The sequence below is a fragment of the Sycon ciliatum genome, chromosome 1, assembly GCF_964019385.1.
Source record: "Sycon ciliatum chromosome 1, ocSycCili1.1, whole genome shotgun sequence".
In the NCBI taxonomy this organism is placed as follows: Eukaryota; Metazoa; Porifera; class Calcarea; order Leucosolenida; family Sycettidae; genus Sycon; species Sycon ciliatum.
The window spans coordinates 53,639,514-53,663,686 of NC_088643.1; the positions used below are offsets into that span (position 1 = coordinate 53,639,514).

Consider the following 24,173-nt stretch of genomic DNA (forward strand, 5'->3'; position numbering starts at 1 on the left):
AAGGAGGAACGCCGCATCGCAGCCTTTTCGAACCAAAACCAGTCGACTCAGCGTCCAAAAGACTACAACATATGGGCCAATCGCGGTCATCCGTGCTTTTATAAGAACGAAATGGCGCTTTTAGTGACATTTTGCATACAAATCCCCATCTAGTAGGGCGCAGTCAACCAGTTTCGGTGGAAGTGCGCGAGTTCGATTGGGATTCAAGTAGGAAGGGAGCGTCTCAGCTTCCTCGGACCAAGACCATTCGACTCAGCACCCCGAAGACTACAACTGGTGAAATTTTAATTTTTGCCTTAACTTCCCCTTTAACTGCTTCCCGCACTGATGCATCGTGGAAAACGATCAAGCTCCTTGGTTCCTTGCTGGACTCCACGGAGGATGTGGCAGCCAGGATCGGTGCAGCGAACCGAGCATTCGGCTCGATAGCATGGAAGCGGCATTGCCTGGACTCACGGCTTTGCATGTTCTCGGTTCTCATTGTTCCAGTGCTGCTGTATAACTGCGGCCTGTGGACCCTCACGAAGCGACAGAATGAACAGCTAGATGTATGGCAGAGAAGGAAGCTCCGTTATGTCTTCGGGGTCCACTACCCGCACTGCATATCCAACCAAATCCTGTATGAAAAATCAAAACAGCAACCAATCAGCAGGGTTTGCAAGAGAAGACGTCTCCTATGGTTCGGCCATGTTGTTCGGGAAGGTCCGGGCACGGCTTCCTATGGCGCGCTAGCCATGGCCATCGACACGTCAAAGATCAAGCGTCCACGAGGACGACCGAGGCTTCGGTGGATTAATGTGGTGAAATCCGACATCTCCCCTCTCGGACACACGTTCGAGGATTGCCTCAACACTGCACGGGACAAAAAGCTATGGCTGGACTTCATTGACAATTTAATGTACATCGGTGTAAAAAATGGCATGTACTTGTCATGTGCTAGAACCCGTATATGGTTTTTTCGTATGCTATTCTTCCTGCTGCAATCTATTTCATGATGAAACAGTTGACAGATGCGTGGAACCCATTATTTGGGAGACATGCGACCTGTACTATTATTATTATTGCGTAGACAGCATCAAGATCCTATTGTTATTGTGGACGGTTTTTGGAACTGACTTAGCATAACTACACATACCGTATTATCTCTAATATAAGCACGGTCCTTTATTTTTTCAATGTACCTCCGCCCCGTGCTATTAATGGAGACATTCCTTTATTGGAGACTGTTCCATTATTATTTCAACCTCATTTCAGAGGCATGTTGCCATGCCAAATTCATATCAGACACACACATTTCAGGGGTTTTTCGCCGGTACAGATAATGAATTTACACAGTGTGCTTATATTAGTTATAATGGAGACTGAGCACTTTATTTTTTGAATGCCGCCCCAAGGTGTTCTATTATTGGAGACGTGCTATTATTGGAGACTGTGCTTATATTAGAGATAATACGGTAGACCTACCCACCCCAGGCCCAGCATATTGCACCTCTCCCATATTATTTTACCGCGGACATGAAGAGGCTCATGATCTGGCTCTACCGGCTAAGACTAGTAAGAGCGACAGTGTGCGACATGGTAGATATACTATAACAGGTTTTGAGTTTGACCGTTGCGCGTGCCAGTCACAGTCAGGTTGCGTCGATTTCGTTAGTGCACGGGTCCGAGTCAAACTCGCGCGTGGCCGGCCGCCCCGGAAGACATTATCCGTCAGCGCACTGCCAACGGCAGAGCGCATGTTCTTCAAACTTACTTCAATCGACAACCTTCAATGACTGGAGTTTCGAAGAAGAAGAAAAGTGATTGATACAGGCGCTTCGTGTACTGTGTGCGACAGCCCATCCCAATATCTTTCTAACATGAGTATCTTGCTTGAGGGAAGGGCTTGCCGTGCGTCGAAAGGCTCCCGAAGGAAGCAGGAGTGCGATTGAAGTCGTTCACAGATCGGAGGCCGGATCATCGAAGCCGTGGCGGCCCGGAGAGATATGGCGGAGCGGCGGTTGTCCACCTCGTTCCTTTCGGTGGTCAGTGTTTGGTGTGTGTTGATGCTAACTGCGACTGGACAGCAGACGTTCAGCCCAGGTAAGGACGGAATGCTTGTGCTCATATCACTAATCTGCTTTGAAAGACACGAATTTCCCGCTCTCAGTCATTACCCTGGCATGGAATAGGATATCCACTCGTACAGTCATGTACTTAGTAGATTCCAGATCTACTGCATGTACTTTCACTGACGACAATGGCGACAAAGCCTGGTGTAGTGCATGCAGGCAGTCGAGCAATAAAAATAGAAGTCTACGAATCTAGGACTCTAACATGCTTGAAATTCACTCATTGTTGACGTGGTCTGCAACATTTCCAGTTCAGTCATGTACATTGAGACATCACGTTTACAGACCACGCAGAAGACTAGTGGCAACACATGCATCGCAGGGGCGGTGGAACTGTTCGGGCCAGTCTGGCCAAGGACGGACCAACATTTGCAACCGCAACGATCCATTTTCTCATCATTTCCCAAGCACACCGCTATCCACAGCATGCGAGCCGGCATTGTGGAGTGACTGTGTGAGCGCTGTAACCAGAACTTCAGAAGGCAATCTAGCTGTGCTGGGGAAGCGTGTCATGCTTGTTGGTAGAAAAACTGTGAAGTCAAACAAAACGCACTAGCCACAAAAATTCTGGCTTCTTCGCCTATACTGCGGGATTGCATTTCAGGCTTTTGAGTATGACCATTAACGAGAGAGCTTGGAAGCTCAGGGCCCTACGCTATGCTTTTTTGCCCTGATGACCTAGACAGAACAAAGCATAGGGATGTTATAAATTCTTAAAAAAATCCTTTTCTTAAAGACATAACCTTGGATTCGAAACCGCACTATTGCGCGCCCTGCATGCATCCCCCGATACACTTCGCATACATACTAATTCTTCCAAGTTGCTTCACATTATGATCTTGCATTTGAAAGCCCTATTTGAATATGCATTGTGGCCAGCCGTCTTTGATGGTACGGTACGGTACGGGATAGGTACGGGACAGGTACAGTGCGTATCGGTTATAGTGTGGTCGTATACAAGAATATACTGCCTACAAGAATGAACACTCATTTTTTCATAATCATAACACATATTTATGTGTATATTTATTCTTACAAGCAGTATTATCGCATAGTAGAATATATCGGCCCTAAGAATGGATTTTATGCAGCAAAATATGCCAGATTAGTGCAAAGTGTATCGCCTGTAGTAATAACATCTGTGCTCTGTGCATACCCAATACAATAACAGTCAACACAAAAAGAGAGTTATGTCCAAGGGAGCATTGGAGAATCACTCTTTCTGTCCAGTCGGACTCTTTCTTCCGACTTCTCTCGCATCTGCTGCTCCGCAGTCTGGTCGCCTAGCACGACCGGTCGACCGCGAGTCTGATCCGTGTGTACGTGTCCACATGCCAAACGTGCGCGCATGCGCATATGATTATGTCACACGTGCATATGATAATGTCACACGTGCATTATGATAATTATGTCACACGTGATTTATCGTGTGTAAGAAATATCGGCAATAAGAATCAAATGCCGTTTTTCAAACACCCACGCTATAACCGATACCTACTGTACGATCGAGGGTAATACGACACCGCCTACCGCCTTGATGACGGCAAAAAAAGCATAGGGATGTTATAAATTTTTCAATTCTCCTATTTTTTTTTCAGGCATATCCTGGGATTCGAACCCGCACTAACGCCCTACATGCATTCCCCCATACACTTCGCATTCATACCCATTCTTCCAAGTTGCTTCACGTTATGATCTTGCGTTTGAAAGCCCTATTTGAATATTGCGGCCAGCTGTATGTGGCCAGCTGTGTTTGATGGTACGGTACGGTACGGGACAGATACGGAATAGCGCCAGGCGTGACACAAACAAACAAACACACAAATACCAAATTAAGGCTGTGTGGACCCTGGCTAGCGCCAGACGTTACTGAAGTAACGTCTTCTGCATAGCTACGGGAATTAATTGTAGTTGATCCTGTATTATAGCGGAGAAAGCATGCCACCTTCACTTGGGTCCTGAGCCTGTGCGTCCAGAGCTGAGCTTCCCCTTCCCAAAGGGTCTGGGCAAACAAGAATACAAGTTGTCAAGAGCTCAAATCTGGTAGCAAACTTCACATCACTGTTGTGGCATTTGTATGAGGAATTGGAGGACATTTTCCTTTGTTCAAGCTGCAGGATGACCACCAACAGCAATTAGGTACTTCCTCCGCATCATTAAAATTGTCGCTTCGCACATCACAATATTTGTGACTTTGCCCGTCTCAGTCAGACTGTCGGAATCGCTGTTTTCTGTGTTCGAACACTGGTGCGACCCTTCCTGTGCAATGTCTACTTGTTACTGAAGCCGTGGTGGTCTCTGACTTTGTCGGAGCTCTCTTCCGCACCAAGCAAATTCATCGCGCTCCGCACTATTCCGTCCCAGAGCGCATTTCGTTTTCTGGAGTTCGTGCCGTCCCACATCGTTCGCGTGGGCATTTATCAAGACTTCAAGCTCGGGAATAAGAATCCTGGTATCTCTCCTGAATACGAAATGCTGAAGTTGACGATGGCAAGAACAAAGTGGTCTCAAATTCCTAAAATGCGCTACTTTTGGCGCATGTTGCTGCGAAGGTAGCAGGTCTGAAAACACCGACAAAATCAGCGAAGTGCTTGCCAAGGAAAGAAAGTGCGGAACTGCTTACCCTATCCCGCTGGAAGGTCGTTACAGTGTACTTGAAAAATGCTAGCTTTCTTTCATCGCCTGCCACCTGGAGGCATAGATCGCTTGAAAACGAAGCTTCTTGACCTGAATTTGAACGCGCTTCTTCTTCAGCGTATTGTTGAGTGCTGAAGGGTCTGCCTCAAACTCTGATGAAGAGGTCGACCTAAGCTGCAAGTGCAGCGAAGCGGGAGGCCACAAACTAAAACTTGGTCCGTCGACAATGCTCTGCCTCAATTTCTAGCTGATTTCTTTGCCCTTCAAGTGGACAAAATAAATTCGAAAAATCGCTCCGGGAAGCGACAATCTTAATGACGCGGAGGGCAGACGCAGAGGTGCGTTTGTAACCAAAATATTAATTTCAAAATGCAAAGGTTGATCGCGTGTACTGGTTTCCTGCATTCATGTCTGGAGTAGTCTGGCTGTCATGTTCATTGTCGTGCTGTGTTACATTCACGCGCGTCGGCATCTTAGTGCACGACAAAGCTGTCTGCTTACGCTCTCTTTGTACGCATTCATGCCAAGCGATAGAGCGGCCCTCATTTGCATGGGTCGACGTTTCACATGTGCCTTTTATGCCGCCCTGCTGTGCCTTTTATGTTGCCCTGCTGTGTTATATACCATGGTGCTTTTCCTTTCGGCCGAGTCTTCTTTCGTTAGTAAGTTGGAAACACAAGGAAGTTTGCAATGTGAGTTGAGCCTGAAGTGATACAGTCTAGAATCCAGTAAAGCGAGCCAGACAGAGAGCTGGCCATAAACTGGTCCTTTGAGCCGGGTCACGACCAGCAGAAAGTCTCTGTTTCCGTTGCCTGACATGGAGTTCCCACGAAAGAGTAGCAGGAGAACCCTAGGTAAGATGCCCAAGCGGTTCTTCTCCGATGGGGAGCAGGCTCAAGAGCTGAGGCGGTCGGGACGCAGGAGCGGCGGCAGGACGTCCGCGAGCGAGAGCCTTGGGGGCATTGAACTTGAAGCTGCGATATTGCGTAGGAACAAGGAGGCAGAACTGGAGGCTGCACGGTGGATCGCCGCTCTGAAGCAGCAGGAGATCGACCTCCAAATCGACCTGACGAAAACGGAGCTCGAAGTCGAGCAGGCGAGGGCGGCGGAGGAGTTGGCCAGCGCGAGCAGTGCCATGTCAGCGCGAAGTTCTGCTGTGGATACCTCAAGCTCAGAGCCAGAGAGCTCAGAGCTAGAGAGCGGGGATGTCGATGGTGGGAGCTGGCCATGTGGCATGGGAAATCGTCGCGCGCGATCGGACGCAGAGGCCACGCGCAGGCTGGCCAACCACTTTAGTCGAAGTGCCTTCAGCAACGCAGGTGCTGGTGTGGTGGGTCATCGCAGGCTCAGGTTAGAACAGTGGTCTGGGTCACAGCCTGCACAGCAGCCCATGCAGCCGAACATGCAACAGCCAGTGCAGCCTGCAGTACAACCCAACGCCTCAGCTCCATTGCTGAGAGCGAGCCTGCTCAAGTATCGACCAGCTCCAACACAAGCCCCACGTGTGAAGCCCAGACGTTTACCAGTCCCGCCAGTGCCTTTGCGACTCGGTCCAGTCCAGCAGGCCTTCAAGCCCAAGGAAGCAGGACTGCACCCTGCAGCGGAACCCTACTTCCCGCCCACCAGGGCGACCGACCCAGCAGTCGACTGGGCAGACGGGGCGGCTATGTTCCAGATGGGATTCTGCAGGTCTCTGAAGCCACTGGACTTGCCAAAGTTCGATGGCAAGATGCTGCCATATGTGAAGTGGCGTCAGCGGTTTCTCCGTCTAGTACACGAGAACCCACTCTTAGCAGAGGATTATAAGCTCGCACACTTGCGGGAGGCACTGGTGGACGGAGCGGCCGAGGACCTGATCGCGGATGTGCTAGATGGCCCGGGCGCCTACTCATCCATCATGGAGGAGCTGGATTGGTGGTACGGGGGCATAGACCGTAGCCTCGAGCAGCAGGAACGCGAGCTCATGACTTGGCTGCGGATCAATACGGAGCGCGAGCTGGATGAGCTGAAGACGCTGGCCATCAAGCTGAGGAACACGCCGTTGAACCTGCGGGTGGCCAGGATAGTGCCCGGACGAGAGCTGTATCTCTCAGTGACGCAGAAGGTGCCAAGCTCGGTCCTTTCAGCTTACTTTGAGAAGCAGGACGACACCCAGTGTGACATTGACGCATTTGCCGCGTTCCTGCTCAAGCGCGTTTACAAGCTCACAAGGGTGAACGAACGGATCGCGGCTTCGGAGCCAGCCAGTGCACGGCGAGTCGTGCAGTACCAGAAGCCATGTCCACCCAGCGTTGCGCTCAAGCGTCCGCCACGACAATGCCCTACCAGTTACGCCAACCTCAAACAGATCCTGTATCAGGACATGGTGAAGCACTTTGTCGAAAGCTTTCGACATGTTCAGAAAGCATGCACCCGTGTGGAGCTTCGGGTCCTTAGCAGCAAGCAGACCATCTGTGAGTACTACAAGGGCCTGTTCGGTGGAGTGCCTGGCTCTAAAGGCACACTGTGTGACGGGCAGCACATTATTCGCCTGAATCAAGTCTGCCAGTTGTCGCTGAACCAACTTCTCCAGCAACTTAGACACAATCGGTAGAAAAGACACCGGACGGTAGTTGGTTGGTATCGAGGGATCGCCGGATTTGTACAGTGGTCTCACCAATGCCGTCTTGAAAGCTGAGGGGACGACGCTTGTAAATAACGAGACACTTAATATTTCACAGAGGGAGGGTGCAAGAAGATCGGCACAGCTCTTCAGGAGCAGCCCAGGTATGCCATCACTCCCCGTTGCCTTCCGGGGATTAATCCTGCAAAGCAGTTTCAATACTGTGGCTACATCTGGGCACTTGAATCACTGGATACCATTCCGGTCATGGGGGCCACTGGGGATTTCAAGATGAAATGGTCGTGTAGTGTCTGTAACAATTTTATGGAACACATCGGAAATAGAGTCTGCACTGCATGTCGGTGTCTGGTTTGGTTTTCTTCGCCCTGTCATGGTGTTGGTAACACTCCGCATCCTCCGAGGGTTTTGAGCACTGTCTTGGCATTGCCTTGAGAAGTAAGCATTTCTTTTCCGTCGATACGCCGTCGAAGCGTCCGACCGAGCTTGCTTGAACTGCGCATAAAGGGCAGTATCTGCTTTGTTGCGGAGCCATCGCCTATGGAGCCGTGTTTTGCGCTGGTGTGATTGGTATAGTTCTCTGTCTGACCATGGCTGGGTGGGATGGGAGCGCCGGTGAGTCTGTACCATTGGCGCATGCCTATCCAGGACGGCCATAAACTGGGTGTGCCAATGTGCCCACATCTCATCTATCGTGGATTGGGGATGGAACTCACCCAAGTCTGATCCAGCAATGTCTTCGTGAAAAGACTCAATGTCGATGGTGTTGACCAATCGACCTTGGTTCTTGGGGGTGAAGTGCACTGATTTCCACTGCAGTGGGTGTTGCAGGGAGGGTAGAGACAGACTTGCGTGCACAAGAAAGTGATCGCTGATCGTGCAGGGTACAACTTTGCAATTACTTATAGTACCCATGGTGGACAGCACTAAATACGGCAGTGTTCCATCCGGACATTGGAGTGTGACTCGGGTGGCAGACTGGACGTAGTTTTGGAACCCATATGATCCGATAAGGTCCCAGAAGCGCTGGTGAGGACAAATGGTCATGCATTGAGCAAGATCGATATTGAAGTCACCCACCAGTGTCATTGATGGTGTGTTTGTGGCAGCATTGTGGAGGACTGAGCCCAGGTGGCCCCAGAAATCAGCAGTTGTATTCGGTGGGCGATAGAGGCAGCCAACGAGGTGCCGGCGTTGCCCTCCGCCAATAGCTATCCAGGTAGCCTCCAGGTGGCTATTATGCAGATCCGAACGATAGGTAACTGGGAGTGATGTCCTGTAGTAGAGGCATGTGCCCCCACCCTGGCAGTCGGGCCGGTCACAGCGAACAACTGTAGCTGGGAATACAAATTTCGCCATCCGGGATTGTACTATCCAGCCAGGTCTCGGCAACGCCAACGACGTCCCAGTTGTGCTGGTGGGCAAGGCTGTCCAGTGCATGCAGCTTGTAGCGCAGGCTACAGATTTTCAAAAATCTGATGTTGAGGCTCAGAGCAGGTTGAGTACCTACAGAACCGGGAACAGCGTCTCGTCACGAAGACAGCTCAGGGAGACAAATACGCAGGAAACAGAGGTGTGCCGAAAGGCTCTGTCCTTGGGCCTTCTTCATTCAATCTATCAGTTCGTAATCTTCCCTCTGCAACGAAGCACTGCAAGGCACGGCAATACGCAGACGATGCTTCCCTCTACAAAGCTGGCAAGGACCTAAACCAACTCACACTTGATCTCGCTGAATATATTACCTTCTTACATCACACGTGATCGTCATGGCCAATAGGCGATCTTCCCACCGCGGGCATAATCAGGCCATCAGGACCGTTTGATGTCATTTCGGGAGTTTCAGGACCGTTTGACATCATTTCGGGAATATGAGGCCCGTTTGTCGTCTTTTCGGGAATAATTTTTCGACCTTGGAACCTTCCCTTTCATGTTGCTTCGCGCTGTAAGAAACCAAATCAAGCACGCTCTGTCTGTCATGATGGCTGAATCTTGCCCGAGCCTGCAGCCCAAGGGCCGTAGGCCCGAGGGCTGCAGGCTCGGGCAAGATTCAGCCATCATGACCTCCTGAGCGTGCTTGATTACATACATTGTTCGTGATTTCCTGGCTGCATGAGGTCTCTGCCTCAATCCAGACAAGACTCAGTTCATAATCTTCAGGTAGAAGTTCATACATTTGACCCCTGACGTCAGCCTTCAACTGAACAACACCTCAATTGCCCCTTTGCCTGAATTGAAATACCTTGGAATCGTTTTGAATGAACACCTTACTTTTGGTGCCAACATCGCCCACCTCGAGCGCAAGATTGGCAACAAGATCGCTGTGTTCAGGAAGATACGACACCAACTCACGGAGCACGCCAAGAAAACATTCTACATATCGTCCATCCAGTCAGTTCTCGAGTACGGGTCGAATGCGTTTGCTCACTGCCTTCGTGAGGGTCAATAGGGAGGTGCTGAAGTACGATTTTTCGTGCCAAAATTTGTGGAGGTGCTACGGATTTTTTATACGTCGTTTTCGAGCAGTGAAAAGTTCCGGGTACGGAACTTATGTGTTTGCCGTCATTGCCTAGGTTACGATCGCAAACAGGTCACATTCCCGCACTATGCCTTTTTATTTTGAAAATTTGTACCGAAATCAAAACTTCCCGTGAAAAACCGATGTTTCTCGTACCAAATTTGTACACGAAAATCTTTCTGCACCCGATGACGCAAAATCTCCATACGAAACATGGTTCGTATGAAAGCCAGTCCCCGAAAAATCGTCTGGAGCACGCTGGAAAAAATCCGTAGCGCCCGTTCTGATTTTGGCACGGAAAATCGCACCCCGGAACCTCTCTATCATGAGCGCCTGGTTCGCTTGAGTAGACCTCACTCGCTTCAACAGCATCAGTGCACTACAAAAACGCTACCATTTACTCCCACTGGCCGCCCGGTATCAGCTCAGACTTTTCGTTCTTATTTTCCGTTCACTAAATGATCTAGCGAGCCCCCTACTCTCTAGTTGTTTTTCGTTGCGCAGTGCATCGTCACACACAAACTCCTGCACACGCTCTCAAGTTTCTACAGCCCTTGCTCTTCCTGCTGCTTCAAATCGGTATGGTCGGACACCGTCCTTTTTCTCTTAGTTCTCTAGGCTCAGATCGTTGGAACTCTCTACCTGCTGACATTCGCCCGTCATCTGTTTCTCGCTTCCGTTACCTTGTATTGGCACATTTAGGGTACCCTGTAAGAAGGCCTTAGGCCTGTGGGGATTGCCCTATCAAAAATTTAATAATAACGAGAGAGCTTGGAAGCTCAGGGCCCTACGCTATGCTTTGTTGCCTAGCTCATCGTGCATGTTGTTGGAACTGATGGAAATGTTTTTTCCTTTGATTAGCTACATCATTGTATTGCAAAAATGTTTCAATGAGTTACTGAAGTAACGTAACGTCTTCTGCATAGCTATGGGACCGGCGCTGACTCTGCCGATCACGGGCGTTCTGGAGTCGACGGGATGTCTGTCCTGACGTTTCCTGGGACCGGCGCTGACTCTGCCGATCACGGGCGTTGCGGAGTCGACGGGATGTCTGTCCTGACGTTTCCTGGGACCGGCGCTGACTCTGCCGATCACGGGTGTTCTGGAGTCGACGGGACCTCTCTTCCGACGTTTCCTGTGACAGGCGGTGACTCGCCCGTTCAGGCTTATTTTGGAGACGACGGGATCTCTCTTCCAAAGTTTGTTTTTGCTGACGCGTCCTATCACCTATTCGGCAACTAACGTCCATTCTAATAGCATTTCCTCCTCGTCTCCCTATTTCTTTCCAGAAAATCTCCCTATACATCAGGGAGTCGGATAAATAATACGAAGAATATTGTGGCGAGCTGTTTGTGGCCGGCTGTATTTGATGGTACGGTACGGTACGGGACAGATACGGGATATCCCAAGCAAATATTGTGGCCAGCTGTTTGTGACTAGCTGTGTTTGATGATACGGTACGGTACGGAACAGATACGGGATAGCGCCAGGCATGACACAAACAAACAAACAAACACAAAATTAAAGCTGTGTGGACCCTGGCTAGCGCCAGACGTTACTGAAGTAACTTCTGCATAGCTACGGGAATAATAATTTTAATATAGCTATGAATAGGATGAAGGTCGCAGACATCACGCAACTACGTTACTTGTTTGACATGTATTACTGTGTATTTTATAACAAAAATATTATTGAAAACCCAGAATCGATTTTCTTGTTCCTATCTCAGTGGGAAAAAAATACCCTAGTTCCGTATTTGGTCCCACTGATGATAGAAACAAGAAAATCGATTCTGGGTTTTCAATAATATTTTTGTTATAAATTTCACAGTAATACATGTCAAACAAGTAACGTAGTTGCGTGATGTCTGCGGCCTTCATCCTATTCATAGCTATATTAAAAGTATTATCTCCACGTAGATTATTTGAATAATAATAATAATTTGAAACTCGGATGTTGAGCCATAAATAAATGTAGAAAGGAAATGGACATAAGGATACGAGTTAAGAGTAACTTTCTGACTGTATATAGTATCCAGTTACAGTGATGGAGAGTTACTCTTAACTCGTATCCTTATGTCCTTTTCCTTTCTACAATAATAATAATAGTAATCAAAAGTACGAAGTAGTGGTTGCGACTTTGGCGATGATTTGTAAGAAAGGGTTTGCTCCCCACACTGGAGCTCGCGCTATTCCGCCGACTTTACTTGACACTTGACTGACTCACGACTGCCATCCAGAGCACACGTGAAGTCCATCGAACCTTCGACTCGGCAAACCTGCAGGAAAGCACCATTCCCTGCTCAATACACAGTGTTTCGGGGAATTCACCCCTCATCAGTTGAGCTTGAGTAGGCTGAGGAAGATTGTGCCTGAAGAGCACCACTTATATAGTGCTCTCCAGGCACAAATAATAATCAAGCAATTAAAACCAGTGTTCCGACAGTAAAATCAGTATAAGCAATATTGATGGATCAGTGATCCAAAAATCTAAACAATAAATGCCGTTGCGCCACACGTGCAGTGCAGAACCTACACATGTACAGTATACACGCATGCGTGTATTTAGGCCGTTCTTCTCGGTCTCGTGCCTCGATGGATGCCTGGGTTGGTGCGGTCCTGACATGACTACCAGCAAAGGAGCCGACTGGCGAGCGCCCACACGGCGTTATCTGTTTGCACATGTTGCATACCAGCCAGCTACAAGGATATCATCGGTCGTGCATTGACCAATTTTGCAGCTTAGAGAGCGCTGTGCGGGCCTGAGGCGTGTATTTACCGCCATTTTGCCAGGTGTCTTTCAACGACCATTTCTCTATTATAAGATGCTGCATTGGAGTCTTGATATCACACTGCTGGTATTGATTATACATGTACATGTCGAATACCACAGAATCCACCATTGTTAGCCAGGGTGCGATATTATGACTTACAAGGCATGTACATTTTTATTATTATTATTATTATTACAGTCGACCTACCCTTATAACGATATTTGCGCCACACCAAGAAATATTGTTATAAGGGTAATATTGTTATAGGGGTAACTGGTTCATTTCATACACATACGTCATAATGCATGGATTTTGTTCATTTTTTACACTCTCCATAGCATAAAAACTGACATACATGCACATTATGTGCACAGCAAGGTACCCACTGGTGTCCCATTGCATTTCGTCATGTCCCAACGACTTATCAAGTGAAGCTTGCCCTACCTGGATAGTAGGCTCTACATATTCCCTGCTAGATATTGTTATAAAATGGAAAATGTCGATTGGTCAGCCCATTTTATATCGTTATAGGGGTAATATCGTTATAGCAATATTGTTATAGAGGTAAGGCATTGTATACACAAGTCAATGGAGTGATTTGGTTTGGCAGAAAAATATTGTTATAAGGGTAATATCGTTATAGAGGTTATCGTTATAAGGGTAGGTCGACTGTATTCTCAATTCATGGATGACATGGTGTCAACCAATATTATGAATGAGGGCTACCAGCCATGGAATAAAAGAACAAGAAGGCAAGAATGCACATGCAAAATATGGCAAGTTAAATGAAAATGAAAATGAAAGTAAATCAATCCAAAACCAAAATCAATTATAAAAATTAGGGGTCAAACGGGTGTATCTTTAACTAACGAACGGGTAATTTTCTTAACGGGCGGGTTAACGGGTACCCTTTAGCAGCCATATTATTTTTTTGTGCATTTCTCACATAAATCATGATTTTAATTTGTATTCTCAGATTGTATTTTGTCATTATGATTCGCAATTGATTCGTGTATCATAATAGTATTATGGCAATGAAGGTTCCAAATGAATGTCATCCGTGCATTTGCCCATGTACATAACTTCACAGGCAGTAACTTACAATCGTACATGTAGATGGTCCTTCAAGCTACATGTATTTTGATACATGTACGCAAATCAACTGCAGATCGATGTGATTCAAGCCATGCAAGGGCAGAGTGGTTTAGCAAAACTTCCGTGATCTCGCGCAATCCTATTTGCTATGTTCGCAGAGAACTGGTACTCGTTGCATTCAGAAGATGTTCCGATTGTTCGCGCCCATAGCTAGCTGGTTTGCCTGACACAGCTGATGTGCTGCTGGCCAGCTAGCTGCTAGTGCTAGCTTGTTGAACTCGTGAAATGAATCTTCACAAATCCGTAATCTTGAATGCAATATTTCGAACTACTTTTCAGCTCGTCGATTGAAGGAACAAACTACAACCATGAGTATCATACATGTAGCTACCACCTACGGACATCACCGTTTGTGACACTCGGCCTGGTGACACTAGTTCATCAAGTACTGTGGCAGGTTCGATGTCGGAGAACCATCGTAACTTTCTAGTTACTCAGCTGCCACCTCGAACGAGTTTCAAGTCTTGCATTTTCTCACATCACAATCAAAAACCTCCAGTACGAGGATTTTTACTTGCACTAGAGTGGAGAGAACAACTGTCAAGTCTGTCTTTCAGCCTGCTCCTGCCTGATAAAGTCGAAAGCGAGAATGCACAGGAAAAAGGAAAAGAGTATCCGCACTCCTATTTTTTTTAGTCTTGGAATACGATAGGATCACCTTTTTTTTCTTTTTTTTTTTTACAAACGGGTACCCTTTTACTAACGGCACCTGAGATTAACGGGCGGGTACCCGGGTACCCGGTACACCCGTTTGACCCCTAATAAAAATCAATCCAAAACCAAAATGAATTGTACGGGTAGCATATGTGATTTACTTTGGAGCTTGAAGTAATACACAAAGAGAATTGAAATCAATGATTAGTAAATGAAGATCGACGTACGTGTATATTTATCAAGCTTAAAAACGCATTGAAGGTGTTGCTGGACTTTAATTGCTGAGGAAGAGAATCCCATAATTGGTATGCTAGGAATACAGGCGATTTGCTCATAGAATTGTTTCTTGCAATCGGGAAACGAAGCGAGTTCCGGCTTGTTGAGGATTCATTGAACCAGTTTAAGGAATGCTGCACATGCTGAGGGGCAGTGATAAGTTTGATTTTGTGAATGTATATGCAGGAGGATCGGTCAATGTAATGTTTCAGAGGAAATGTACAGCAATTTTCATAGAGAACGGCTATGTTGGTCTCGGGCGGCAAACGAAGTATTGCCCGGAGAATCCGTCGATGCACAATCTCCAGCTTTGCAAAGAGGCCATTACCAGCGCCACACCACACCACACAGCAATACAAGAAAATAGGCAAAACGTATGTATGATAAAAGGTCTTTCGGCATTCTGGTGAAATGTGGGGGAGATGGCCATAAAGAATACTGACGACTGAGCTTGCCCGCTTTTCCAGATTCCGAAAATGGTGGGACCAGTCCAATTTGCTATCAAGTGTAACGCCAAGGTGCTTGTGACGAGAGGTTATAGGTATCGGGGTAGGATCATCGGGGAAATGGAAAATAAAAGTTTGAAGATGTGCAACATCTGATGACGCGTTGGGGACGACACACATGATCTCGGTCTTGGTGGAGTTCGGCCAGAGTTTCCACCTTCGCATCCACTTGACCACACAGTCTATTCCTACCTGCAGTTCTTGACACGCGACGGGGAACGACCGGTGACTAGCCAGCAGAGTGGTGTCGTCCGCATATAGCGAGGTGTTGGGAATTGCACCGATATCATTCACATACATTAGAAAAAGCAGGGGCCCCAGAATTGATCCCTGGGGGACACCAGAACATACGCGTTCAGGGTGGCACAATTGACCCGAGATACTCACTTGCTGTGAGCGACCACACAGTGCTGCCAAATAATTTATGCCCCAAATAGGACCACCCTTCACCGCCAAGGCTGGTCACAGAGTACGAATTTTTCGTCTGAAAATTTCCCCGAGAATTCAAAAATCGCCCAATATACCATGAAAAATCGCTCCATTGCCATGGTAACTGATGTGGCACCCCGAAGTTATTTATTTATTTATTTATTACAGCATCTCATAGCACAGTGAGAACACCGGCCAATACAAAGAGAGAGGGTGTTAGCCAACCACGGCAAGGAAGGGAGAAGGGGAGGAGAAGAAAAAAAAGGAACCGGCATGGATAAGTAGTGATTGCAACAAAATGAGAAACACAAAATCAAAGTCAAGGCGCGACAAGGCTCTTAAAAAGGCGGAGGGAAGAAAGGTCCTAAGCTTCTTGGGGAAGTGCCAGCCACGCAGAGTGCGCAGTGAAAAGGGGAGAGTGAAGTAGAAAGGACGACTTGGGTTTCGGAAGGGAAAGGGAGTTTCTCGTGCTACGGGAAGAAAACCAGTTGAAACAGTGGAGGTGAGGTGGACACAGATTGAGTTTGAGAGAATGGATAAGGGTGACAAGATGAGTTGTCCTGAATTATGTAATGCATGAGTGTGGTTGCACACTGTACACTGTACAGTGTACAGTGTAGATGCGATCCAGGCGTGTTACTTTGCACTTCCACAGCCAAGCGCGCCAGCCTTTTTAGAAGCACATCATACAGTGATTTGTGCCTTCAGTTGCGTTGAAAAGTGAAAATACAGGACTTCTGGATAGGAAAGTACTGATCCCTGACGTTTTTGGCTGCTTTTTGGACGTTTCCTTTCTCGGACCGGTTTTCGGAAGAGCCTTCAAAAATCGGATACTGTCCAAAAAATTGGACGGTTTGGCAGCACTGTATGTACCTAACATGCTAGAGAGATGATGACCATGGTATTGATTTTGTCGATCACTGCAGTTCTTGGTTGTGGAACACCACGGAATCCAACACTGTTGTCTGGGGAAAGGTACGCCACATCATTGTCATCCAGTGGAAGTTCCAGCCTGGGCAGTGTCAGGATGTATCAGTGCCCAACAAGCTTCATAATCAAAGGAAGCCAACCAGCCATGAACACAAGTACTAGTAGCATAAGATGTCGACTGAGTGGTAGTTGGACAGGTCCAGTGCCACTATGTACTGGTATGTACCGGAAGTGCCAGTGGCTCTCATTTTGATGACTAATAAATAGAAATATATAGTGGCCAGCTGTTGCTTGCCTCTGTTTGCCAGCATAATATGATGATCATTGCATTGACAATTATGCTCCCGGTCGCATGTAGTACACGTATATTTACTTTACACGTTGTAAGAAACAGGTTCAGATGTGATGTGCAGCTAGTAATTCCATCTATTTTAAAGTTTTATCACAAATCAAGTGGATCATTTGCACACAAAAATGCTGTACGGTAACAGAAACCATGCAAACCAGAGTGCACAATGCCCCGTGGGAGTTTTAGAACACAGGAATGTGTCCTCTACAGCAATAAAAACTAACTCTTTGTTGTTTTATGAGTCGTAGACACATCAGCTTGCTAGTACAGTACTGTGTTCCATTCGCACTACAATGCTGCTCAATGAAATCCAGTCGCGTCCCCCAAGCACACGCCGGTCGTTGCGCAGACCGAGACCTGCGGACATTGGGCTGCAAAATGGTGCAAGGCACAAACTAACTTGAGTGGCATGACTGAATTTCATTTAGCAGCACTGTATTTGATTGCATGATGTATAGATTCTGCCATTGCTGATTTATTCGCTCTTACCACTGCCACTGACATTATCGTTGTTACTGTTGTTTCAGCTTTATCCTCTCCCACTGTAGCGGCAACAACACAATCAACCACACAACAAACTACACCAACAGCAACGGCAACGGCAACAGCACAGACAACCCAGGTATCAACCACATCACCTCCAACATTACAAGCTGCTACAACAGTAGCACAGACCACACAAAGACAAACAACAGCAGGAGGAATGACGACGCAACCATCCACAACCCTGGCACGAACAACGCAACCATCCACAACCCAGGCACCAACAACTCAAGCCCCCACAACCCAGGCACCAACATCTCTAGCTCTGACAACACGGGTATCAACTGTGCACGTGTCTACAACACGAACAACGCAACCAAGAACAAGTCGAGCACCGAGGACTACTCGGACACGGACAGCTACAGCTCAAACGTCACGACCCGGTACAGGAACACGAGCATCATCATTAGCATCCTCAGCATCATCATCTCTTCCCACATCAGCCTCGACGCTGGCAGTTCAAACATCCGTAGGAGTAGTGGGGCCTGCTGCAAGCTCAGGTGAGAATACCTATCATGTCTCCCATGAAATAACGACTGTGATACCATTCTTATCATTACGGAATTTGACTTCTTTACAGGGGTGTCGGAAGGTATTTTAGTGTGGTACGAACAGCCATCTGGAATACAATTTACTCGTGTGGGAGGGGTGGCTGCCGAAAATGTTGGAAATTTTAGAGCCCAGATGAGTGTATTTTAGGCTGCGTTCGTTTTTAGCTACCTTGTAGAGTAGAGTAGAGAAACTCTACCGATAGAGGTAGATGGTAGAGGTAAGCGCACGAACGCTGTTCTACCGGATTTACTAGTTTACACGATGTGTACGTGAAATGTTTCTTTTTGTATGGAGTTGTGTACAAAGCCTTGATCTTGCTGGAAATCCCGTAGCTCTACCAACTTCTACCGGCTTCTACCAACTTTTTTCCTGGTAGAGCCGGTAGAAAAAAGTAGAGTCTACCCTTTTGAGCAGAAGTTTTTTCAAAAAACGAACACCTCTTCCGAAAGAAGTAGTTTCTACCCAAACCTATAGATCAAAAACGAACGTCCCCTTATTAATTCACGGGGTACCTGCGGGCAAAAAGTGGTACGGTCAATACCATAGTGACCGTACCGTGTTCGACGCCCCTGTTTCATCATAACATGCCAAGAAAGTCTCTGCTACTTGTACTTGTTTTCTCCTGTTCTGTGTCCAGGAAACACATTGGCAATAGGAGTAGGAGCTGGTGTTGGTGGAGTACTGCTGGTGTTGGTCATTATTATCATTCTGATTGTCCTGATCAGAGGAAGGTATGTGTGTGTGTTTGTTTGTGTGTGTGTGGGGGGGGGGGGGTGTGTGTGTGTGTGTGTGTGATGTTTGTGTGTGTGTGTGTGTTTGTGTGTGTATTTGGTGTGTGTGTACATGTGTGTGCGTGTGCATGTGTGTATGTGTGTGTGTGTGGGGGGGGGGTTAAAAAATCGCGGCTGAAGTCAGAGTCGGCTAGAGGCCGAGTTTCCCATTCACTGCATCCATGCTTCCCTTGTGCCAGGCCACGAGTTCCCAATTAACTGTGGGTCGCATCACGGCTGGAAAAATTCTTCCGCTTCCAATCAGGACTTGAACCTGGTCTTAGACCATCCCACTATGCCTGCTTGGGAGGGGGGGGGGGGATGTAAGACATAATTATGTTATCCTTCCACTTAATCTCCCTTTTACCCAAAGAAAAAAAGTATTACTTCTCAGTGAAAAAACTGTGCTAGAACATCAAACATTGGTTGGAACAATGAATAACGGTACTCCATACATTTGCACACTTATGAGAATAAATAGTTAAAGTACAGAGAGCTTCAAGAGCTTTTAACAACTGCTTGACATAACTTGCATGGCCACAGCATACAGAAATGAGATCTTCACTTCGAAATCCAACTCTTAGGCCTCCTGACCGCCATCCATGTTGTGATTAGAAACAAAGCCAGCTTAGGAAGTTTCACGTATGTCGAATTTGTAGTGAAAAATTTATAACATTTTTATAAAAATAATCATGTTTCACTTTTTCTGCCCCCCCCCCCCCCCCCCCCTGCCTCTATGTCCTAGGACCGGAGGTGGAAATGAATCCGCAGTGGCAGGTGGGAAGAGCACATCACCAAGCATCAGAAGTAACTTCTCCTCCATCCAAGCTGGAGACAACTATGACCAGGTGGTTCTGTCGAATTATTCAACTGGTGAGTGTCTACCGGGATTGTGGCACAACTCAGGTTCTAATTCTAAACACAGGTTCTAATTCTAAACCACACAGGCATGACATAGACTGTAGACATGTACACGATGCCACCTGTGCAGACTAATGTCTTGGTAGTTGGTACACAATGGAGATTGCACTTTTTAGTCACATTTCCTCCTGTGTACTGTCCCCCATGTCTTCAGAAAGGGAAGAAGAAGAAGAAGGTAAACGACCTTTGAAAAAGGCCCTCTCTAGTCAACCAACATTGGAGATTGTAGAATCCACCTTCTCACGGGGCTCCCAAGAGGTCAGAAGGTAAGAAATAGCAACTTGTTTGTCACAGTTCCAGCCTGCCTAAGCTCAACAGACCTTTGTACAACAGAATGTCAACCGGTTTTGCTGCAAAATGCATATATACTTGCACTTCACATTTTTTTCGCTAAACAATCATCAAACGAATGATCATCTTTTACATTAGAGCTGGGTTCAAGTTCAAAATGAATTGGATGGTGGTTACATTGGCATCATGGATTGCTTTATGTGTACGATAAATGTGGACAGCTGGTGCTTGGTGCTCATGTGCATGTATTCAGCCTCTCTCCTCGTCATAACAATAGTTAAATGAGCTACCTTTGGTTAGCAAAATAGATAAGTACATTTAATTTCTGCGGACAGAACTGTTTTGTTCTGTGTCCTGTGTAAGCACAGACGTGTAACCTTTCTTGGATAAACCAAGTCAGGAAAATCTCTCTTTTGATCATATTAGTAATGGTTGGGTCTGTCCAGTGTACACGATACATCTACGTGTATTTTCTTGTCTGTTCCAGTGGCAGTGCAGGTGACAAAATCGCAGCAACAATATTGTATCATGATATAGGTCCGGCATCTGTTGAAAAGAATACACCATATTACTCACGTATGGCGGAAGTGAGGGGGACGGCATCAGCTGAAACAACTTCAAATCCTTCTGCTTTGATGGGTGCACCTGCGTACGAAGAGATGGCTCCAATAGGCAAGAAAGAGGAGCAGAATTCATCACAAGTTGCTGCTTCAGTGCCTCCTGCATTAGTGGGCGCATATGTGTACGAGGAGATGGCTCCATTGGGAAAGGAGGAACAGAATGCCATTGATGCTGCAGTGTCTTCAGCGTTAATGGGTGCACCTGCGTACGAAGAGATGGCTCCATTAGGCAAGAAAGAGAAACATGATGCATCACAAGTTGCTGATTCAGTGTCTCCAGCGTTAGTGGGCGCATATGTGTACGAGGAGATGGCTCCATTGGGAAAGGAGGAACAGAATGCCATTGATGCTGCAGTGTCTCCAGCGTTAATGGGTGTATCCATGTACGAAGATATGGCTCCATCAGGCAAGAAGGAGGAACAGGATACAACGCAAGTTGCTGCTCCAACGTCTACCAATAGATACCAACCACTGGGTCCTGCTGGTGCAACAGAGCAATACCAAAGTGTAACTCCAGTCCAGGCTGAGAGAGTACCTACCAAGAGCATGACATCATCCAAGCCTACATCTGTGTATGAAGAGGCCGCACCAGCAAGCAGGATAGAGCAATACGAAACACTCATTCCTGACGTTCAACGAAAGAACATGGACAACAGGACACCAAACTCTACACCAATGCCAGGAAACACTGCCACCGTGTATCAAAGAGTGGGAGATGGAAGTCAGAAGGAGCAATACCAATCACTCATGCCAGATGTACGCAGGTCAGTAACAGACAGTACTTCCAGCAGTGTACCTACAGCATCGACTGTTTACCAGGATTTGAATGTAATGAGCAAACAGGGACAATACCAATCACCAACTCATCCACGGTTGAGAAAGCCGTCGCATGATCAAGCAGGGAGTTCATCGCCGCCTGCGTCTGGAGGTGCTTCCGACCGCTTACCAAGATCCACACAGTCCAAGCAAGGTCAGTCACAGTACAGGGGGAGCTGAGCACTTTCCATTATTAGTAAGATACTCAGACAGTCACATCTATATCAACTCTATAATTGCACGGCAGTGTGTTCTTGTCCTTCTCGACTTCATGACACTGTAGTACTGTGCTCTTCGAGAAATCAAATGCACTCAGCAATAAGAATACTCGATTGTAGAATCTCTTGCAAGCTTAGACTGCCATTCATGAGGGCAGATCAGATGAAAATGTCAGCCTGTATTGTGAATGGAAGATGCTAACAGTCTACGATGGTCTTGCTCACAAGGTTGGGTATTGATATGTGCTTTTTCTGTAATCAGTGTCTGGACAAACCCAGAGAAGCAAATTGGCGCAAGATACTCGAGAAGTTAGGGCAGTGTCTCTTTCCTCTGCAACTAACCAGCCACCCAACAGGTAGTAGTAGTACACCCAATGCTTGGAGTGTGGTGCATGCATTTCAGAATTGTTTCCATGCTCCACATTGAATTGTCCATGGGAGCTGAGAAACATGATGCTGTGTCATCAGGTTTTTGCCTAATATGCCCATTTGTTGTTGAGAAATAAATAAATAGAGTTATGAGGTGACAGTCGGTGGATGGCAGTGTAGGCATATCCTGGGGTGTAGCTCCTGCATAGTACTAGAAAGAAGGCTTGTTAGGAGCTGAACGAATTATCGAAGTAATGTTGACGCTCCGGTGATTGTATTATCTGATGATGTAAGAATCATTGTGCACCAGGAGTAGAGTATGGTATTCGAATGTGGCATGGCCCTAATTCCTGGATTTTGCTCCTTGTCACGGGTTCATGGATCCGATCTGTCCTCGCCATTATTTAGAGGCTGCATCGTATGCTTGCTCATGGCGTACCCAGTCTGCATATCCGTAATATTGCAAAAAAATATGTCAGTAGTAGTATTCTTTTTATTTATAGTGGAGAAACCAAAACAGGCAGATGCCTAATAACAATGGACCAAATCAAATTTTGAAGTCTTTTCCTTCAGATTACTTTCTTCTCCTTGAAGATACAGTCATATACTCTGTTGTTAGCTTATTCGTCTTATCACCCCACAAACACTAGATATCTAGATAGGATGCAGGCGCCCGCAGCAAACTTTCTGTAGCCAGTTGAGCAAACTTGTCAGTTGGAACTTCCAAATTGCTTTGTCTGAAACTCTATAATAATAATACTTATCACGTCGGGGTCACCAACGTTGGCGTGCTCTTTTCCTTTGGCATTCATACTGTTTGGTAACACTTTTCTTGCTCCTCAATTAATTAATAATACAGTGCAAATCTATCGAGCACGCCAAAGTTATGTTTTGTAGTAGATTATGTTGTGGGCTCAAACTGCACTGCTTTCTTCTCTTTACTCAAAATGCCTTTATCCATTCAACGTTTCGGTCTATGACCATGATCACGAATGAGGAAATGTATGGGAGGATCAGGCTTGTTCTAGTCAGCACCTCAACATAATTGGACATAATGAAGCTACAAAAAGCATCCAAACTCATCTTGGATATGTCTGTAGTCTAATACCTGTACGTGTTCTCATCAGCAGAATAATGGAGACATCATATCGGTGTGATCTCTATTTGCCACAGGGGGTCCTGTGTTCAAGGCAATGCCTCACCAGCAAACCCTGGGAGCACTGTCTATCAAGCTCTAGGAACAGAACCCCAGGAACACCTGTATGAATCGTCTATAGTTCCCAAGCCCAGCAACACAACACAGGAAGCTGGTCTTGCAGCGGCGCCCACAGGTGATTACCAAGCAATATTGGCAGCATACGTGCAAACGTCTGATTACGAGCAGCCACAGAAGCACGAGAAATCACCATCATGAATACAGTGTGTCATCCTGTTGTTTGCAATGACTGAACTATTGGCATGAACTGTGTATGACACACACAGTGGCAATCTCATAATATCACTATCAGTTTGTGATTGTTGCTAGTCTGCACATGGCAAAGCTGCAATTCTATTGATGAAGAAGTGTAGGGATAGTGCTACAAGTACAACTGACGTTTTGATAGAACACAATTTTAAATGCTTTGGTGTGAACTAAAACTGGCTTCTTCATCGTGCGAATATTGACCAGAATATGGTGATTGCTTGTACGAGAGTGCTACACAGTCAACTAACAGCTTTTTTTTCCAATTACTATTTGCGTGAATTGTTTGCAGGCAACCTGCCTACACTCAAGAGAGCACTGCATTTCACACAAATCCATTGGTATCGTTACAACGTTTCGGTCTTTATGACCATCATCAGGAATGAAGTGGACATGGAAAGAACAGCAGTATAAAAGAAGGAGGCAAGCAAGCAAAGCGCGGTGCATAGTGACAGCGCGCGTAGAGAAGTGCAAAGCACGTCATGGCGGGTGTGCATTACTACATATACATGACAACACAAGCACAAACGGCGAGGAAAGTAGATACTGCGCTACAGCAGTGATAACAGCCCAGTTACAGTCTCACACCACCAGTGAGGTGTCTAGAGCCCCGCGCCACTCGCAGTAAGGTGGTGTTATAGCAGATCCCAGCCACT

At 46.7% G+C, this 24,173-nt stretch overlaps 1 protein-coding gene across 1 annotated transcript; it reads left to right on the forward strand.

The window, feature by feature from the left end:
• The first annotated feature begins 1,693 nt into the window (after nucleotides 1-1,693).
• LOC135831035 (mucin-5AC-like) lies at nucleotides 1,694-23,783 on the forward strand. Its single transcript, XM_065343280.1, has 9 exons — nucleotides 1,694-2,082; nucleotides 16,603-16,824; nucleotides 17,483-17,998; nucleotides 18,688-18,781; nucleotides 19,566-19,693; nucleotides 19,896-20,007; nucleotides 20,520-21,622; nucleotides 21,949-22,042; nucleotides 23,229-23,783. Exons 1-9 carry the CDS (start codon nucleotides 1,986-1,988, stop codon nucleotides 23,467-23,469), a joined length of 2,607 nt encoding a protein of 868 aa, XP_065199352.1. The 5' UTR covers nucleotides 1,694-1,985; the 3' UTR covers nucleotides 23,470-23,783.
• The last annotated feature ends 390 nt before the right edge of the window (nucleotides 23,784-24,173 follow it).

Excerpts from the sequence above, each read along its gene's own strand:
- LOC135831035 (XM_065343280.1), top strand. The coding sequence starts at position 1,986 with ATGGCGGAGCGGCGGTTGTCCACCTCGTTCCTTTCGGTGGTCAGTGTT. Across the intron at positions 18,782-19,565 it reads ATTGTCCTGATCAGAGGAAG|GACCGGAGGTGGAAATGAAT; the intron begins GTATGTGTGTGT and ends TCTATGTCCTAG. Across the intron at positions 19,694-19,895 it reads TCTGTCGAATTATTCAACTG|AAAGGGAAGAAGAAGAAGAA; the intron begins GTGAGTGTCTAC and ends CCATGTCTTCAG.